Source organism: Lontra canadensis, unplaced genomic scaffold, assembly GCF_010015895.1.
Source record: "Lontra canadensis isolate GAN:19392208 unplaced genomic scaffold, GSC_riverotter_1.0 scaffold93, whole genome shotgun sequence".
Lineage (NCBI taxonomy): Eukaryota > Metazoa > Chordata > Mammalia > Carnivora > Mustelidae > Lontra > Lontra canadensis.
In genome coordinates, this window is record NW_022631087.1 from 6,912,088 (window position 1) to 6,932,304 (window position 20,217).

The 20,217-nt window shown below is 56.7% G+C and overlaps 1 protein-coding gene across 2 annotated transcripts in view; it reads left to right on the forward strand.

Moving 5' to 3' along the window:
- Positions 1–14,727, forward strand: part of CYTH4 (cytohesin 4) — a 29,041-nt gene extending 14,314 nt beyond the window's left edge. The window contains exons 6-13 of one of the 2 annotated variants that reach the window (XM_032836597.1): positions 156–236; positions 1,772–1,884; positions 3,563–3,711; positions 9,180–9,291; positions 10,690–10,766; positions 11,118–11,189; positions 11,704–11,858; positions 13,053–14,727. In XM_032836597.1, the coding sequence (XP_032692488.1) occupies positions 156–236; positions 1,772–1,884; positions 3,563–3,711; positions 9,180–9,291; positions 10,690–10,766; positions 11,118–11,189; positions 11,704–11,858; positions 13,053–13,125 (832 nt within the window). In that variant the 3' untranslated portion in view covers positions 13,126–14,727. The remainder of the gene's footprint in view (positions 1–155; positions 237–1,771; positions 1,885–3,562; positions 3,712–9,179; positions 9,292–10,689; positions 10,767–11,117; positions 11,190–11,703; positions 11,859–13,052) is intronic. The other variant, XM_032836598.1, reaches the window with a different exon arrangement.
- The last annotated feature ends 5,490 nt before the right edge of the window (positions 14,728–20,217 follow it).

Here is a 20,217-nt window from a genome sequence, read left to right on the forward strand (position 1 = left end):
ATGTGGGCTTAGACAGAGGTGAGCAGAGCAGAAGGTGGCTGGATCTGGAAGGAGGACACGGCTCCCCTCCTCTCCCTCCCCCACCTCAATCCCCTCCGGGAGGTGGGTGCCCACAAGTTCCCAAGTGCGTGTGCCCTCCTTCCTGCCCTCTCCAGGGATCCCTTCAACCTGCAGGTCCTCCAGGCCTTTGTGGACTGCCACGAGTTTGCCAACCTTAACCTCGTGCAGGCCCTCAGGTGAGTTGTCCGGGGAGCGGGGCTCAGCCCCCGGGGGTGGCCCAGCCTGGGGGGCGGGGAGGGGGTCCAGGAGCCACACTAATGGCACAAACACAGCCTCACCCTTGGTCTCTGATGCCTCTGATCACCTTCCTGTACCTCCACGACTCCTCACGCTTGCACATTACATTATTACATCCGTATTTCAATATCATGATGACTGTTGCCGTTACTTCTGCCATCCCCGCTACCTTTGAGATTAGTGTTTCATTTGTTTTATTAATACAGCATAATAGGTATTCCCTCTTTCATATATATGAAACTCTGGAGCCAGACTGCCCGGTTCATATCCCAGCTCTGCCACTCACCCCCAGGGCAAGTCTCTGTGCCTCAGTTTCTTTGTCTACAAAATGGGAATAATAATAGTACCCATTAGGGGTGACTGGGTGGCGCCATTGGTTGGGCATCCAACTCTTGGTGTCAACTCAGGTCATGATCTCGGGGTCCTGGGATGGAACCCCACGTCAGGTTCAGTGCTCAGAAGGAAACTGGCTTGAGATTGTTTCCCTCCCTTTCTCTGTCCCACCACCCACTCGCTCCCTCTGTCAAATAAACAAATAAATCTTTAGAAAAATGATAATAATAGGGGCATCTAGGTGGCTCAGTCCGTTAAGGGTCTGTCTTCGGCTAAGGTCATGATCCCAGCGTCCTGGAATCAGAACCCGTGTCCGGCTCCCGGCGCAGCAGGGAGTCTGCTTCTCCCTCTGCCTCTGCCCACCCCCTCCTGCTTGTGCTCTCTCTCGTTCTCTTTCTTGCTCTCTCTCAAATTAATTCATTATTTAGTTATTTAAAAATAAATAAATATAATAATAACAGTACCAAATTCATAGGGCTGTAACAACTAAACAGAAATTACTTAGAATTGGCTTAGTAAGTCTTGCTGCTATGGGTAATGCTGGGAATGCTGGGAAAATCAGCTCCTGAATGGGGGCATTTGATCTGGGCTTTGAAGGATGATGAGGAGTTTTCGAGGCAGAAAAGGAAGAAGCCACTAACATCCAAGCAATGTGGCCTTCCCTTCGATTCCCATGCTCTTTAAGGGGGAGGGGTAGGTGGTTGGGAGTCTCAATATTCATTCCTGCCTTCTTTTATTCATTACTGAGCAGTCCCTGGGCACTCAGGCCAAGGTGAGGCCCAGGGGGAGGTGTAAGAGGAGCTGCACAGACAACCCTTGACCTTGGGGAACTAACTTTGAAGCTCTGGAAGGACTTAGGTTCAAAGAACAGGAAAGCCCAGCCAAGAGATTGCACCTGCCCAGGGGTCTCCTGTCCGATCCCAGGGCAGACAGAGTCCCCCACCCCGGGCTGAGGCAGAGGAGGCCACAAAGGGTTCTGAGACCAGAAGAGCAGAGGGGAGCACAAATTTTGCTCCTGTACTTTGAGAGAAAAGCCACCTCCCCCTGAGCCTACAGGATGGAGGCAGACACTCCCATTTACAGGATAAAGGGGTCCCCAGCCAACCCCACCCACCCACCCACAGCCCCATTCCTCCCCCAGACAGTTCCTGTGGAGCTTCCGGCTACCAGGCGAGGCCCAGAAGATCGACAGGATGATGGAGACGTTTGCCACCCGATACTGTCTCTGCAACCCAGGCGTCTTCCAGTCCACAGGTGCCCGTGTGAGAGGGGACCTGGGGCTGTGGGAACCCTCCATGACCGCAGGCGCATGGCCGTCCCACCCCCTGAGCTCCCCCCCGCCCCGAGCATCGGGGCCCTGGGAGCCCAGACTTCTTCGCTAAGTGCCAACTCTGGGCCAGGCCCTCTGCTGGGCGCTTGTCAGCCAGAGCTGCCTCAGGGCCCAGCCCTTGGGAGAGGACACAGGAAATAATGCACAGTTCCCCTGGCTGAGGGCAGCAATGGCAGAGTCAGCCTATCCAGGAGGGCTTCCCAGAGGCAGTGAGGTCTGAAAAGAGCTTTAAAGGATGAGTAAGAGTTCTCCAGGAGGTCAAGGTGGAGAAAGGACTTTTCAGGCAGCAGTTTTCATCAGAGCAAAGGCTGGTGGCAAGAAACATGCTGGTCAGGAGGCCGGGGGCACAGGGGTCTAGAAAGATCTCAGCGAAGATCAGTACTGCAGCCTACCATCCCGCGCCTAGCAGGGCAGACAAGAAGTCTCCGCGGCAGGCTTGTCCTGGCTTCTTCTCTGTACCTGAAGTTCCCCCAACAACAACAACGCGTTCCATTTCTTGAGCCTTATCTGGGCAACATCAGGTGATCCTGGCGTCCACTCTCTGAGGTCAGCAGTGTTCTCCTCTCTGCATCAAATACAGATACAGTCTGTCCTCTGTCACCTCCACTAGTCTAAATATCTCATGAGGCGGCGGGGGCATGTCAGATTTATTCACCAGTGAATCCCCCATCCACAGCACTGGTGGGTACACACTACGTACTTGCAGAAAGGATGGAATTTTAAAGCCCCAGACTTGAATTTAATAGTCTAACCGCTTCATTTTGTGACGGTGCATGTAACTGGCCCCCCCCTTGTGCCTCAGTTTCCTGCTCTGTGCAGTGGGGTTAGTAAGGGTACGTGCCTCACAGGGCTGTCATGGGGACGGGCAGCCACTAGATGGTTCTGCTGGGTGCGGCTGTTTTCAGAGGTGAAATCCTCAGTGTTCCAGAGCATGAAGACACTTCAGTTTAAACCTCCCAATGACACAGATGGGGAAGCGGAGGAGGTCAGGCACATCCCTAAGGTCCACCAGGATTCTGGGGACGCAGCTGGACCGCCCTGGCTCAGGACCTGGGGCTTCAAAACGCCCCAGAGGAGCAAACACCTCCCTCCCAAATGCTTAGCCCCTGAAAGTCTGAAGAATGCAACAGCAGCTAGGGCCCCAGGAGCCCCGCCGTGCCGGCAAGCCGGCCAAGCAGCACATGACTAAGCCTTGAACAGTGTAGCCAACAATAAGTGTTCTCCGAGTTCTGAGGAGGCAGAGAACAGAGTGGGCAGGGGGCTGGAAGGGCTCGGGGAGAGGCTTGAGCTGGAGCTGAAAGGGGAGGGTTGAAATGGGTAGCAAAGGGAAGGGGAGGGCATGCCCAGCAGGGCCTCCACCCCCCCACCCCGCAGGAGCCCAGGTGCAGGGGTGGGAAAGTGTGGGAGGGACTCAGCCGCTGAAGTTTGTTTGGAGCAGGGAGGCCCACAAGAGTGGGGAGGAAGCCGGGCCTCGAATGCCAAGCTAGGACAGCGTGGGCCTTGGGGCGTTGAGACGGGTGATGCTTGGCCCCTCGAAGTGGTCAGGGCAGAGGAGGGGAGAGTGATTGGGGCCAGGACTGTGACCACTGTCCCATCTCCCAGATACCTGCTATGTCCTGTCCTTCTCCATCATCATGCTCAACACCAGCCTCCACAACCCCAATGTCCGGGACAGGCCACCCTTCGAGCGCTTCGTGTCCATGAACCGTGGCATCAATGACGGTGGTGACTTGCCTGAGGAGCAGCTGCGGGTAAGAGGGGCGTGGCCCACCCCACCTGGTCCACAGGGACCCAAGAAGGGCCCACCCTTGGATGGATAGCCCAAGAGGGGGCTCCTCTGAGATGGACCCCCCAGCTTGGCGTCTGTCTTGAGATGGGCCACCACGAAAGGGGTCAGTCCTGAGATGGGCACGTCCAAGGGGCCCCCATCTTAAGGAGGATGTCTGCTATAGACCAGACTCCATCCTTTGGGGGACCCCGGGCACCCATCATTCATTCGCACCTTCTAGAAAGGGTGCTTCACACAACGTAGCTATATTGCTTGGAATCCCAGATTCTTAGACTCTCAGCATGTCAGAGCTGAAAATTCTCAGTCTCTGCTCAAAGCCTTCCCTCCTCCAGAGAGGGGGAAACTGAGGTCTTCCATAAGGCAGCTTGCAAGCCAAGCAGAATGCGGGCCTCCTGTCTCTTCCTCAAACAGAACCCACCCCAGCCACACTGCACCAGGCCCTGTGCCCAGCACGGGGCACCCAGGGATGAATCAGCCACAGACAAAGCCTAGGCCAAGTTCAGGGTCTGGTGGGAAGATGATACATATATGAATTATAGCCCTGTGAATTATTATTCATGCTTTACTAACTATAGGAACATAGAGACACAGAGGACACTACTGTCCCTCTCCTGGGGGCAGAGGAAGGGGGTCATCCTGGAAGACTTCACAGAGGAGGTGACTTTTGAACTGGGCCTTGAAGGTTGAATGGGAGTTTTCACAGAGGGAAACAGAGAAAGAACAGTCCAGAAAGGGGAAACTGCCAGAACCCAGGCCTCACCTGGCTAGGAACGGGAGAAGGGTCCAGAGGGGCTGGCTGGGGTTGTGGATGTGAATGCACAGGGACAGGTGGCAAGGTGGGGCCGGAGCCCCTAGGAAGGAAGCTTCGAATGACAGCCTCAGGGGTTTGCCAGGGGACTATGGGCAACATGGTGCTGGGAACAACCATGCCGTAAACACAGAAGTGAGCTTCAGAGTCTGCTGCAGCAAAAATGAACTGACAGCTAATTTCCAGGACCAAGGATGCCCCAGAGCTTAATAAAGTTCCTGTCGCCTCCCGGTGACAGCCTGGCAGGAGGGGAGGAGAAGGTGCGAATCCCCCCTCCCAGCTTAGCACCCCGCCAAGTCTGGGGCGAAGCCTGGGTCTGGAAGGACTCAGGTGCCCCTCCCTGTTTGAGAACTACCATGCCCTTAGCCCACCACCCTCCTTGGTCCTCAAAGGGGAAAGTTTATCATGAGGGCAAGGGTGGGGGGGGGGACCCCAACCACGATGAGGCCTTGAGAGCTGGTTTGAGCTCAAGTCAAATCCCGCCTCCCCCGTTTGCTGGTCTGTGACCTTGGGGAATGACTCACCACCGCCCCCCTCCAAGCCACTATTCTTTCAACCAGGATAATGACGCCTGCGTCACCCAGCTACTGGGAGTAGCAATTTGTAAAGATGTAAAGGCCAGAGCCCCTGCCAGGTACAGAGCATAGGTTCTAAATGGTGGCTTAGGTCACGATGAAGAAGAATTAATAATAACTTTAAAACCCCAGCACTTAGTAAAATGCCCGAAATCTCAAAGGCATTTGGGAATCGGTAAGTCATCTCATTGTGGTACCAGTGGCAGGAGGCTGGGCGCACCTGGTCTGGCAGATAATGAGTTAATGACATGCCAGCATTATTGCCTCAGCCCCCCAACCGCCCCCCTAGAGCCTTCTTGAGCACCTCCTTGGCATTTTTCCCAATTCAAGCCTTTTGTTAATAACAATGCGCTACATTTGTACAGAGCTTGTAACTTTCTCCGCCTAGGGCTTAAGGGTCTAGTACCTCAATTTAGCTTCACACTCTGCCTGGGAGGTCTGGAAGGGTTTATTATCCTCCTCGGCAGCCAAGAGACGCAAGCACAGAGGGGAGGGGAGAGGAAGAGAGCGTTGGAGTCACAGCCTCATCCAGGTCCCTGCTCCCCCACTCTCTGGTTGTGCGACATTTGGTAAGTGGCTTGACCTCTCTGAGCTCCCAGCTCGTGGCATTTGTGTAGAAATGTAAGGTATTTAGCCCAAGTGCCTGAGTCGTTCCAGTTGCTAATGAATCCAGAGGCTTCCCTGGATTAAAAAAGGGAAACCACACAAGGGAATCCACACAAAGGGAGCCACGCAAAGGGAACCACAAAAGCCTGGTCCTCCCTGTTCTAGGGTTTTTACTGCAAAATTCCGGGGTCGGGGGGGACCCGGGTGCTGTGTGGTTCGGGGGCATTTGCCTGCCTTCTCTCTGGGCCTCATCTTCCCTACATGTAAAAGCAAGAACTCACCTTTAATCACTGTCAAATAGTCAAAGTCTGCCACTTTGTGGAAGGAGTACCCCCATCATGGTCCAGGAGCTTGGGCCCTGCTGAAGACACAGAATGCTTTTAAGCTGGGGAAGGCTTCAGAGGGGTGCACTATGGGAGGCAGGGGACGGGCGACAGGAGCACGTCTTGCCCTGGCTATCCTGATAGGGTTGAAGCAGAATGCCTGAGAGACTCAGGGTGTGGACTCAGAGGATAGGAGATCACATGCCAGCTCTGCCTTTTATGGCTATGTGACTATGTAAGCCTCAGTTTTTTCGTCTGCAAAGTGGGCAGATGGTGGTGCCCTCAGGTGGCTCTCCTGAGAAGCAGGGTTAATACACTTCAAGCTCCTGGCCCTCGGCAGGTACCCAAGAAATGCCAAGAAGGGGGCCACTCCCCTGAGAGAGCTGTCCAGAGAGGGAGCTTAGGTGGGAGAGGGGGAGAAGGAGAGAGGCCAAGAAGGAGGGTTCTCCAACCTCTGGTGTTATAGGTGGAGAAACTGAGGCTCAGGCTGGGGAACAATCTCCCAGTTCAGGGCATCTTCTGCTGTGGGCAGCCCTGGACCTCCTGGGTCCTTGTCCAAACATCTCCATCTCCTTTAGAACTGACCATATACCAGGCCTAGTTCTGGTCCCTCTATGTTCTCATTATCTTCTCCTGACACCCTTAAGCAGTGGGCACCCTTCCCAGTTTACAGCAAAGAAAACCGACCTCCAAGAGTGGTAGCTGGCTGGGGGTCTCATAGTTTGTGAGGACATCAGATTCGAACCCATGTCTGTCTGACTCCAGGGCCCGCCCTTCTGCAGAAACCAGAAGGCAGGATTTGGGGATGAAGGACTTGGCTGTGCTACCCAGCTACCAGTTGCTTCCTGGCTAAAGGAATCTCAGGTCATGTAATGCAAAAGATCGGGGATCGATTTGGCTTCAGATCTGTCAGCTTCAGGCTCGGCTGGATCCAGGTGCTCAGTGAGGTCAGGACTCAGTCTGGTCTCTCCATCTCTCGGCAGCCTTCTCCTCTGTTAGCTTCCCTCCTAAACAGCCTCTCTTCAAGTTGCGGCAGAGTTGGCAGAGATGGCCCAGGCAGCTTCAGTGTTCGTTCTGGCTTAGCAGTTAAAACTAAAGTCCCAGAATTAAGGGTTATTGACTGGCTTGGGTCACATGTCCTCCCTAAAAACCAGTCACCGTGGCCAGATTGGAGTCAGTCCTTCCTTCCTGGAGCCTGGGGCAGGAGAAAGGTATCAACCCCCGCTCAGCAACCTGGACAGAGTGTGTCTGGGCAGGGGAGGCCCCAGAGGAAAGCCGGGGGCAGAGAGAGAAGAACAAGACCAGCAGAGCCTCTGGAAGGTGGCAGTTGTCTTTCTAATCAGGTCTATCCAGCCAGGTCTGGTGGCCGCCCCCCCCCACCCCGTGCAGGGGTGTTTACTTATGGGGGAGGGCTGGTGTTTACAAGGTGCTGCAACAGTAGATAAACGGAGCCGGAGCCGTTTCCTCTGCGGGGGCAGAGTGTGCAAGCTGACAGGCCACCCGCAGAGGCTGCCAGGGGCCCCTTGTGGGTATCACACAAGGAGGATGAGGCCCCTCTGTCTGGCCCCCTGCTTGGTCCTGGGCCTCCCAAATGTTTGTCTGTGCTGACAGCTTTGCTGAAAAGGCCTTTTCTGCCGCTGGCCTTTGTTCGATCAGCCAGCACCGCTCAAATTCCCAGGGCTGGGCCTGGGCAGGAGGGGTGACAGGGCTACCCAGCTGCTCCAGGGGTGCGGAGGTTCCAAAAAAGGGCAGATGGTCCCTGCTTCTCCCTACACCCACCAGCACAGCCAGGCTGAGCCAAGGACTCTGGGGACAGTCCAAATCCACCTCCATCAAGCCTAGGAAAAGCTGTTTCTGGCAGGATTATAACCCCAGAACTATCAGGTCAGCAAAGACCTTTTAAAAACCAGAAAACACCATTTCTAAAACTTTGGGGGAATCAGACAGTACTTATGAAATTTTTCATTTAAAATCTCAAGGAAACCATCAGAATAGCAGCACACACAAAGGCAACAGAAGGAAGTGATTTAATTATCTTCGAGATGGAGATCCAGCACTGTGTCTGGTTTTAATAAGCAGAAACAGTCGAGAATGTTTTTCCAAACACTTGGAAATAAGGGCAGGTTGATCATAGAACACAAGTTCAAAACACACTGAGGAGATCCACTGCAGACATCCACAACTCCCCCACGGGGAGGTCTCAGCCCTGGCTTGCATACCTCCAGTGACGAGGAACTCATTATCATACCAGGTTGCTCCATCCATATTCCAGCAGCTCCAGCTGCTGGAAAGGTGTACCTTGGTTAGAGGGACACAGAGGAGCAACCAAAGGGTTGGAATTTGACTGCCCCCTGGAGAATGAAATCTGTTTTTCGGGGAACTCCCACCAGGTCCCTGCCCTTAAGAGCCAAGTTGGGCATCCCACCTTAAGTGTGTCCTTGGGCCGAGCCTCCCAACAGGGGCAGTCAAACTCCAACCCTTTGGTTGCTCCTCTGTGTCCCTCTAACCAAGGTACACCTGGAAGTCTCCGCTATAGCAGCTAAGCAAAAAGGGGGCCCTCTCCCCTCGTGGATGTTACCTAAGGAGGCCTTGCCCCTGGCTGCTGTCCCCTCAGTCGTATGCGAGTGTGTCTGAGCACTTATATGTGTGCGCGCACAGGTGAACATGTGGGGGTCTACAGGTCCCAGCTGAGTGTCCTTGTCTGCAATTGGGGGCCAGGGTGGGGATGCTGGGGGAGTGGGGGGAGGGGACCATTAACCGCCTGGTTGGTAAAGAGTGGCCAAGTGGCTTGAGGCCAGGCCCTGGGGAAGTCCTGGGGGTTGTGACACCCAGGTGTGCCCTGGCGGAGCACCCCACCCAGCGGGGGAGACCCGGCCCAGCAAGTAGACAGGCACGGGCGAGGCGGCTGGGCCCGATCTCTCTGAGGAGCAGCCTCCACGCGTGCTGCTCTGGCCCCAGAGCCCCGGGCGGGGGCACCTGGAGGGCAGTGGCGTTTGGGGGCCCCAGCCACCTGGGGGAAGCAGGGAGCGTTTCCAGGCCACAGGGACCTGGCATGGTCCAGGCTCCGGACTGGGGTGGACATCACAGCCTGCTCTTTGCCTCCCTTCTCTGGGGACAGAACCTCTTCGACAGCATCAAGAGCGAACCCTTCTCCATCCCTGAGGACGACGGCAACGACCTCACTCATACCTTCTTCAACCCCGACCGCGAGGGCTGGCTGCTCAAACTGGGTGAGGCGCACACTTGGACAAGCTAGGGCACACTCGGGCACGTGGCAGGCACACTCAGGCACACACCAGACACATGCACACATTGACATGAAGCCTCGGGTGTGTAGTCAGGGAACCCAGCCCTCCAGCCATCTGCCTGCCCCATCCCTCCATCTGTCTGTCCTGGGACAGTGGGGGCGGGGGAGGACGAGCAGGAAGAGGAGGCGAGAGGCCAACAGACCCCTAGACACTTCAACTACACGCCTGTCTCTCTTCCTGGAGGGCTTCTGAGGAAGCCACACCCAGAGAGGTTAGGGGACCTGTCTGAGGCCACACAGCCAACAAGTGGGTGCGCAGAGGGTTGGGTGTCCCTGAAGGATGGGGGAGGAAGCGGGACAGGATGTGGCTTGGGGAAGCTTCCCTTCAGCATGACGAGGAGGCTGGGAGGACCTCCAGCCCACAGAGAGGAGCCACAGGTGAGGTTTGGGGGGATGGCTGCTGCAGCCCAGGCAGGCTGCCAAACTGGCAGGGCCCAGCCCCTGGCCCCAGGCACACTCCCGGATGCGTCCCCAGCAGAGACAGCCCAGCCAGGGACAGTGGCGTTTGGAGGCAGGTAAGGACAGACACCTCATGTTGGAGCAGAGACCTGGGCTGGGGGGTGCCTGCCCAAGCCCTTCATGTCCCCATACCCAGATTCCAGCCCTTCTGCAGACCACAGGGAATCTTTCCTTGCCCAACGGACCCCTCCCAGCCCTAGGGAGACTCTGAGTCACAGATCCCAGCTCCTCCACGCATGTGCCAGTGGTCAGGTTCCTCAGTCTCGGTTTCTACCACTGTGAAATGGGGGTCACATTCACCAAGAGGGTTCAATGTGTGGCAAAATGGCCAAGCACTTGGGCTCTGGAGCTAGGACACCGGGCTTGAAGCTGAGCTCTGCTGCAGGACTTTGAGCCCACGACTGAGCCTCCCTGTGCCTTGGCCTCTTCATCTGTAAAATGGGCTTAATTACAGGTCCTCCCGATAGGTGGTTCTAGGGATTAATAAGCAAATATTTCCTAAAAACATCTAGGACATTGTCTGGCAAGCGAAAGATGAAATGCTTAGCCCGATGCCAGTCAGGGAGTAGGCCAAGGGATGAACTGAGGGGGAAGGGTGACCGCTGGTCCTGGGGCCTGATCATGGAGGAGCCTTGAATGCCAAGTCAAGTGGCCAGGGCTAGCCTGGAGTGATGAGTGCCACTAGGATATTTGAGAAACAAAGCGATGGGTCTGGGGGAACGTGTGGTGAGCTGGGGTTTGGGAGGTTTGAGGGGAGGGGACAGAGGAAAGCTCTCCAGGCCCCGCTCCCATGGAAGGACATGTCCGTGGAAGAGAACAGGGAGAGGAAGTCCAGCTGATTCCCGCCATTGCCTTCTTGCAGGAGGCCGCGTGAAGACGTGGAAACGGCGATGGTTCATCCTGACAGACAACTGTCTCTACTACTTCGAGTTCACCACGGTGAGCGGGGGTCTCCTGAGCCTGCCTCTGCCCCTCCCCCTCCTCCCAAACTCCCACTAAGTGGTCCTCTCACAGAGCTTGGGGCCCCTTTGAGATCATTCACCCCTCTCTGCATGCATTTCACAGAGGGGGAAACTGAGCCAAGGCCAGACCAAGCTTACAGTCCAGCCTCCTAACTCCCAGCCCAGGCTCTCCATGCGTTGCTCCCCCCACCCCCACCCCAGGGCTGGACAGAACCTGGGAAGATGAGTGCGCTCCTCTATGAGTTTGCGGAGCCCCACAAGTTCACTCCCTGCCCTGGGTGTCAAGGCTGCATTTGCTGATCCTGGCCTTCCCCGGCCCCTCCTGTAGGACAAGGAGCCCCGGGGAATCATACCTCTTGAGAACCTCTCCGTGCAGAAGGTGGACGACCCCAAGAAGCCAGTAGGTGGCGCAGCGGGGTCCTGAGAGCCCCAGCCGCTGGGGGAATTTCTGAACCCCAGGTGGGAGGAGAGGGTGGCTGGCCTGGGCCCTCCAGGAAGCCCTCGGTGGGGTTTGGGGTTGCCTCAGGTTCCCTCCTGAGGCCGTGGATCCTGGGGGCAGGTCAATGGCATCAAAAAGGCATGGTTTCATTGTCTCTCGGAGCCTGCTTCTGACACTAGCTGATGACCTCGAGTAAGTCTCTGCTCCTTCCTGAGCCTCAGTTTCCCGGGCACTGAGCTGGGGGTTTTAGGGGAAATGGTGGACTTGGGTCGAGCCTGGCACATAGTAAGTTCTCAACGTGAGAAGGAGCAGCTCTGGCCCCTGTCCTAGCACGGGAAGCCAGCCCTGGGTGGCGTGTATCCCGCTGTCTGTCCAAGCCCAAGTGGCTGGTCCTCGCTGAACACCCCGGAAAGCCTGGCCCAAACGCCCTCTCCTCCCAGCCCTGCCTGGCCCTCACCCAGCCACCTCCCCGCAGTTCTGCCTGGAGCTCTACAACCCCAGCTGCCGGGGCCAGAAGATCAAGGCGTGTAAGACGGACGGCGAGGGCAAGGTGGTAGAAGGCAAGCACGAGTCATATCGAATCTCGGCCTCCAGCGCAGAGGAGCGTGACCAATGGATCGAGGCCATCCGGTAAGGGCCGTCTGGGCCTCCTGTCCCTTCCGGAGGCCCCTGCTTCTCTCTGGGCTTTGTCTCCTTGTCTGTAAAAGGGTCTAATCCGGAATCTCCCTCCTGTCTCTGGCATACAAGATCTTCTGCCCAGATTCCGCAGCCAGGCCCTGGGGACACAGGGGAGGGAGGTCATGGAATAGGGGGACAATCCCGCAAGATGTTGCACGAAAATCTCTTTGCCGGGTGCCTGGCACGTGGTCAGTGCTCTTGAATGGTTCTCTCGTTAGCACCAGGATCCAGAGGGAGCCTGGAAAGACCTGGTGGAGACGGAGGGAAGGGCTCTGTAGGGGAAAGCACCAGTGCTGGTGAAGACAGAGGGCAGGTCAATGGGTGGCCTCCTGGACAGAAGCCCAGAGTCCTGGGGGTGCTGGTGCCAGGCAGTATGGGGGATGGGGCATGTGGCTCTGCGGGGACCGGGCAGTGGGAGACCAGGCTGCGTGGAATAGCAAGACCTTGGTTGCCATGGCAACTGGTGTGGGTTTCTCCTGGGGACACCGGAAACAGAGAAGGAGTGTGGCCAGGTGAAGAAGGTATGGTGTAAGGGCTGATTTCGAGGTTCCAAGATGGACAGTGGAGGGACAGGTGGAAGGGAGGCAGGTGAGAGGTAGGAGCTAATGGGGAGACATGGGAGACGGTGGGTCCCATCAGCCAGAGGAAGACACCAGAGTGGTCGCTGGGCTGGGGGCTGTGTCCCAGAGACTTGTGGGGTCTATGCCCTCGAGCCATGCTGTAGTCCTGTGAAACAGCCCAGCAGGACCCACTTGGACCTCCATTTCACAGATGAGGTCCTGAACACCTCCCCCAGTCCCCTCAGGGAAGGGACCTGCTCTGCCACACAGCCAGTGGGGGGCGGGGGGCAACAGGTCTGCTGGCCCCACTTGGGCTCCTTCCACTTCCTCTGGGAGTCTGAAAAGGGGTCCAAAGAACTTGGGGGGCAGAATTCCCGAGGCTGTCCACTCTCAGCCTGACCCTCTCCCGCCTTGCCTGTGGGACTCCGGGCAGGGCTGACTCACTAGGGCCTGGTCCTTGGTGGGGCCATCGGGCCCTTCTCCCGCAGCAGGGCAGGCCATCCTTTCCTTGGGAGACCCACCCCCTGCTACAAGCCTGGGGAGCTGAGAGCACGCCCTGCCATCCTCTCACCTGCTCTCATTTCAGAGCCAGCATCACCCGAGTCCCCTTCTATGACCTGGTCTCTGCTCGGAAGAAGAAGATTGCCAGCAAGCACTGAGTGACCCAGGAGGTGGTGCAGTGGGGCAGGCCTCGCGGTAACCCCGTGACCTGTGGTTCCTGGAGACATACGTCCCTCCACAGGGCACCCTTTCCTGGCCCACAGACTTCACCCCCACCTCCATGACTTTGAGCTACCAGGAGCGGGGTAGGGGGCAAGGCTCAGGAGGATGGGTGGGAAACCCCAAAAGGCCCCCACCCCCTGCCCCACGTCACTGCAACAAGAAGCGAGGACAGCAGCTAACGAGGTACCTGCCCCAGAACCCAGCACCCTGTCCTCCCTTTGGGCCTCAATTTCCTCTTCTGTGAAACATCTCCTGTTCTCTGAAATGCTGTCAGCCCTCGGGGGAGGAGGAGCCGTGGGGATCCTGAGGGCTTCCTGCCCTTGGCCATGGCAATGCCTCCTTCTGCTCAAGGGGGTTCTCAGCCAGACCCTCCCCTGTCTTCAGCTGGGGCTTGGCCGTCCCTGCCTGAGGGACACACAAAGAGCTCAGACCCACAGACAGACAGGACCGCCGGGAGTTGCCAGGAGCACTGGACCAGGAGCATTGGACCCAGCACCTGCAGTCTCCGTCCCAGCTCCGTCTCCAGCTTGCCGTGTGTCCTCTGCCAAGTCACAGTCCTCTGGTTCTCGAGACGCTGGGGGTTTGGATAGAAACTTCTCAGCCCCTTCTGTGTCTGTACCCCCCCACACACCCCAGTGAAGGTAACAGCCGTGGGGCAGGTCCCGGCAGTGCCCCAGCTGCCACCTCGCTCCTCAGGGACCACTTCCTTCAGGTAGAAGGACAAGATTATAGTGGATCCGCCCAAGGATCTGGCTGGACATAGCTGTTCTTGTTGCTTGAGTTGGAGGGACTCTGACCGAAGGCTGCTGGGAAGCCAAGAGCAGAGGGGGCTCCAATCGCAAAGATGTCCCTTTTGGAAGAGGGACAAGTGGGACTCCTCAAGAAAATGGCAGAGAGCACTCCAGACAGATGTCTTCAACAGGGCTGGTGGTACAGCCAAGAAGCTAAGAAGAGAGAGCCTTGTGAACTGTGGTTACCAGGAGGGCTGCCTGGAAGCAGCGCCCACACCACTGAGGGACATAGAAGCTTGGGGCAGAGTCCCAGCCCTGAGCAGGGATCCTGTGAGGGGCTGCCCCGGAGGGGTCCTGGCATCTGAGACCCACGGTAGCGCCACCAAGAGTGGAGCTGACTTCCCCGCACATAGGCAGGCAGCTCCGCCTCCAGGGAGGCCCAGTCTGAAGGAGGATTCCGTGAACGGGCTCCTTCTCAGAAGCTCTTCTCACCCCCTCGCACGGGCCCCAGGGGAGTCTCTGGAGGGAAGTTCCCTGGCAGGAAAGCAGGAGATGCCATTGCCTCTGCCCCACCGCCAGCCTGAGTGGGCGAGCCAGAGCAAGGCACATTCCCCAGGGGAGGGAAGACAGTCTCTCCTCCCCTCCGCCCCCACTGGCACGCGCACACCTTTCGTGGAGTCAGGAGAGAGGAGCTGTCTTGTGAGTAGTGAGATCCCCATCTCTGGAGGTGTGCGAGTGCCTGGCAATGACACGGTGCTGAAGAGGGTCTGAGTTGGGCATCTGTAGTGGGCCTTGGTGGACATCTGAGGATTTCCACACACCCCATGGGAACCTGGGAACTGGATGGCAATGCTGCCACCTCCTTTTACCCCTGAAGGGGCAGTGAGAGGTCAGGGAAGGAGGACTGGGCTGTGAGGAGCATGGGCTCCAAGGTCCTCTCCTGCCACTGGCATTCGCTGGCTGTGTGGCCTCTGCCACCCCTTTCCCTCTCTGGTCTTCACCTGCCTCTGTCATCATTGAGAGGGCGGAAGCCGTGATTTCCCAGGCTTGAGTGGCTGTCCTGGGACTCATTCCGAAGACAGAATAAAGCTCATGATCCATCTGGGGAGGGGGTCCGTCCTCTCTGTGACCACACCTACCGTTCTTGATGCCCCTCGTTCCTTTGCCAGCCGAAGGCAGGAGGGTCAGACAGGGAAAATTGGCCCTCAGAGGGCCCTAGACCCTCATCCTCAGGGCAGCACGGCTGCCCCCAGACAGATGTCCCCAGAGGCTGGATTTGTGACAGAGGTCCCCTCAGAGCAGAGCAGCGGTGCAGCGGCCCTGCCAAGGCCAGGAAAAGGCAAAAGAACTTCCCAACAGGCAGTGCTGGCCTAAGAGAGTGAGCGATGGCATCGGGAAGCAGGTGTCCAGCCTGCCTCAGCACAGGGTGACACCAGCAGTCACTGCAGAGGGAGTTCCTGAGCTGGAATTCAGTAACCTTCACTTATCGGTACTTTCCACAATGTTTAAGTAGCGACAGTGTTCCAGGCACGGGGGGACAAGCCTACATGGGGTTTACAATCGGGTGATCCTGAATCCCGGGGTTCTAGGCAGCCCCTCTGGGTGTGTTGGGCACTGAAGTGGCTCCCACGCCCTTCCCACCCACCCCCTGCCTGAGATTCCACCATCGAGCTGCTCCTTGAAGAGGGAAGGTGCTGAACTGATCAATTTCTCCCTACATTCTTTGCTCCGCCCCCAGCACCTACCCTGTACCAGGGTCCATGCCTGCAACCGGGCATCCAAAGATGATGGAGATAAAGCCGTGGCCCTCAAAAGAAGCTGGGTGCTGCTGGGGGGACCCAGTGTGGAGGGGGCAGGGACAACCTAGATCAACCCGTGCTGCTATGGCCGGGGACACGGGGGCCAGTAGGGGGCTGGGCTGGGCAGAGACGCCTCTCAGAGGAGCTGTGCGTGAGTGTTCGTTGCCAGTTGGGTCGGGGGAAAGACACACATCTGACCTTGCAGTAAGCTTATCTCGTGTCTGCTGCACCCACACACACACACACACACATACCGACTGTGAACTCCTCCCAGGCCAGACTGTCCCTGCTCGGTGCCGGGCACACAGCAGGTGCACAATAATTCCTGCTTAGAATGAAACCGTCTCCAAAGGCCCTCTGGGCCTCAGCCTTGGCAGGTGCAGGTGTGTAGAGACACAGGGAACTGGGAGAAAGCTGGCGCTGCTGTGGGTGGGGGGTTTGGCCGGAGAGGTGGACAGGCAGGGGAGGGCCACATCACAATCGGGAAGGACCAGTGAGCTGGGACTTGCTGACCCAGGCCCCTCAAGCTTCCCCCAGGTGGTCTCTGCTCACCTCCCTGCCGGCCCGCCACTTCTCGATGTGGGCAGCAGGGGGCTCCCGCCACACAGGAATGAGAGGTTTTGCTGTGCAGCCTCGGGGCAGCGGGAGACCAGAGCTGCCCTTTTGCCAAAGGGGAAGCTGCCCTGAGTAGAACTTGGGTCTGGGCATCCCAGAAGGGGAAGCAAGTGGATCTGCAGGCTCGAGCAGCCCTCAGAGGCACCGATGAGCATGGGCCTGCACTCTCCCCTGCTGCAGGACCCAGGGGCTCCTGCTGAGCCCAGGAGTCAGACACCTTGGCTCTCTCCCTCTCTGGCTCTGGGACCCTACACCACTGGCCTTGCCCATCTAGATGCCATCTTCCTCCTTGAAGGGTTGAGCCACGTGAGTTCCATGACACAGACCTTTAATAAGGACGTCCCTGCACAAGGGGGTCTCAGACATGGGCACAACGCAGCCCCAGCCCTGGGGTAAATTGGGAGAGTTTGGGAGGAGTGCAGGGGGCGGGGAGTGGGTGAGAAGGTGCCTGGAAAGCCACTCACTATGAAGAGCCACAGGGGGGCAGTAGTGAGAGCCACCCAGAGGGCTCAGGTTCAAGGCTTAACTCTACCCAGTGCCTTAAGCAAGTTCCTAAGCGATCCGAGTCTCAGTTTCCAATCTATAAAATGGGAATAATTCAGTATGTTCAAAACACTTAGAAGAGTGTTGGGTACCTACTCGGAGTTAAGTGCTATCATTATTACAAAGCAAATCATGCACGTGCTTTCTTTTTTTTTTTAAGTTTTTATTTTAATTCCCATTAATTAATATACAGTGTTATATTAGTTTCAGGTGTACAATATAGTGGTTCAACATTTCCATACAACACTTACCATGCACGTGCTTTCATGGTACAAAACAGGCTGGGGCCATTGGAACAGGAAAGATTCATGGGGGCAAGAGAGTTGAAGATCTGGGAAGCCTTCTTGGAAGAGGCGCCCAAGAAAGATAAGCTAAGTGGAGGCCAGAAGGAACTAGGACAAGGAGGTGTGACAAGGCCAGGTACTTCTGGGATTCCCTTGGGCCCCAAACACAAGCCCCAGTGGGCCAAGAAGATACAAGTCTGAGGGAGGCTGGGCCCTAGCAGGGGCCGAGGAGCAGACACAAGACTCCCTTGAGTCTCTGAGACCATAGTGCCCCTCGTCATGAAGCTCTGACTGGGGATCCGGAGACGTGGCTGCAGAACAGAGGCCATCCCTGAGCAAGGGAGTACAGGCTTGGCACAGGACGCCCTGGGATGGAGTAGGAAAGAGCAAGGGGACTCTGGGAAGCAAGCGGGGGCGGGGAGGTCTGCCCTGTGCCTGGGGAGTGGGAGCCCTTCTGGCCTGGTAGCCCGGAATTGGCCCTGGGGGCCTAGGCCCGGATGCCAGCAGGCAGGAGATGGGGGGCGGGTAGCCAGGAGTGCAGCGGCAGGTGTGACAGACCTGGAGAAATTGATTTATTAGGGACAACTAGAGAAGCTAAATATGTTTGCTAGCTCAGCGATGACTCAGGCATTCCCCAGGGGTCCGCAGAGTGTGAGCATCAAAGAATCACAGAGAAGCCTCCTCCCACCCTGGCTGCCAGCTTCGAGCCCCTGCTTCCCCTCCATGAAAGCCCCACCCCCCACCCCAATGCTCCAAGGGCCTGGCCTCCGAGGGGCAGCAGATACCCCACCATTCCACCCAGCCTGCATCCCCCCCGCACCCTGTCAGACCTCCCCAGGATGGCTGAAGAAGTAAGACACATCTAGGTCAAAGTCCCGGCCTTGCCCCAAATTTCTGAGTGATCTTGGACAAGAGGCTGACCCTCTCTGGGACACACAGTCACCAGAGAAGACCGAACCCCAGCAACAGCCCTTCCCCCTCACCCCGTCTGGCACTGTCAGTACCGCCCCATCCAGCTTCTTCTAGGCAGCTGTGCGCACGGCCTCCTCTTCCTAAAATCCAACTTCCCTCCAGGAGAAGAGCCAGATTCCACAGAGGCTCCTTGGGGAAAAACATGCTCTTCCGGTACCTGGTTCCAGGCCAGCCCTGGGCTCTGGGAGAAACATGGATGCGTCTGAGGCCAGAGGCCAGGAAGAGAGAGGAGGGACAAATGACCTCCCTGAGGGGCAAAGCACTGGGAGCTGCAGGGAGGAACAGGGAAGAAGGGCCCGTAGGAGTAGGGAGGAACACCTGCTAGACAGGTGGGGAGGGGGCAGTCCTGATGAGTTTCCCCAAGTCCGGCCCCAGTGTTCGGGCTGATCACAAGGACAGTGAGCCCAGTCCAACATGACCCCTCCACAGATATTAGCTGCCACTCTTAGATTCTTGGTGGGGGCTTCCTTATAAGGCTGAGAGCAAGGGTACCCTTACAGGTGCCAGGAGCTGCCCACGCCCTCCTTGCAAGACCAGCTAAAGCCCTCCTCCTACAGGAAGTCCTCCCTGACCACCCCAGCCCCTTGAAGACTCCAGAGATGTCAGAAAACGGTGTGCTAGCCCCAAGCCTCCGAAGGAGACCCAGCACCTGCTTTTGTCCTGATCTTAAGTGCTCACAGTTTTGGCTTTTGGCGTGCGGGTCTTGTGGTTTGGGGCTGCAAATCTCAAGGTGGGCGGGGGGGGGGGGCAGTTCTGCTGCTGGACTCCAAGGTCCCCAAGCCCTCTCCTCCTCCCCATCTTCAGCTTCTGCCCAGGGACTTCCAGCCTCGTCAAGGGGATGCCTGGGCCTGTAAAACCATCTTTCTCCTTCCTCGTGAGGAAACTGAGGCTCACGGAGCTTAAGGGACATGGCCAAGGGGTGCCCCACCATGGAGGCTGCACGAGGAAGACAAAGGCAGAAGGTACCAACACGTACTGAACAGGCCTCCTCTCACTTGCTTCTCTCGGTAACCCGTGAGGTAGGCAAGGTCATTCCCATCCAACGGATGAGAATGTGGAGGCTCAGCGAGGTTGTGACTTGCCCAGAGTCACATGGTCCAAAAGTAGCATCTGCTCCACTTGTTCCCACTGGGCTATTGAGGCTAGGAGGACCAGTGATCTAGCAGGGAGTTTGCGGCTGCCCAAGAGGATTAACTCCTTGACCTTAACAGTCCCTTTGATCCTCTGAAGCGAAAGCTTAATTCCCTTCTCTTCCTCCTCCGGATTTTCATTTAATGAATAAGAGCCCAGAGAGGACCCCGCTTTGACCCCAAGAAAGTATTTTTTAATAAAATGTCCCCTATTTAAAAAATACTAAAACAAACTCATTATAGAAAAGTTGGATAATGCGATGATCAGGAAGAAAAGAACTTAGCTCAAAAATTCCTCCCCGTGATCAGTCTAAACACTTCCGATTATTGCTAGCATACCTGCAAGGTTTGTGTGTTACATCTGTGCAATGCCGCGGCAATTACAAGTCTGTAACATGTGTCCTCCTAACACCGCAGGCTTCACATTCCCCCACGTGTAGCAGTCAGGGCAGGCTAGGTTATGCCATGTAACAGATAACCCCAAAATGTCAGTGGGTTCGCACGCAAGAGTTTATGCCTTGTTTGCACGGTCTGCCCGGTGTGGGGAGGGGGTGGCCGGGGACCTCTGCTTCTCAGTCACACAGGGACCAGGCTGAAGTAGTCCCATCCCCACCCAAGCTTCCAGGAGCATCACCTGGTTATGACACATCAATTTGGCTCACATTTCACGGGCCAAAGCAAGTCATATAACCACCTAACTTCAAAGGGGATGAGAAGGACCATCCTCCTACCTGCCCTTTGAGAAGAGAGAACAGAAATTCTTTGACTGCAGAACAAGTCCCAACTACAACTAGGATGGCCAACCGTCCTAAGTCTTTGGGGCCAATGGGTTTGCTAGAATACGGGACTGTCAGCTAAAAATGAGAACGTCCATTTCTCATCCAATGAGAAACGTCCAGAACACGCCATTTACCTTCACTGTTCCATGCCTCCCAGGCTTCACAAACTCGTTTC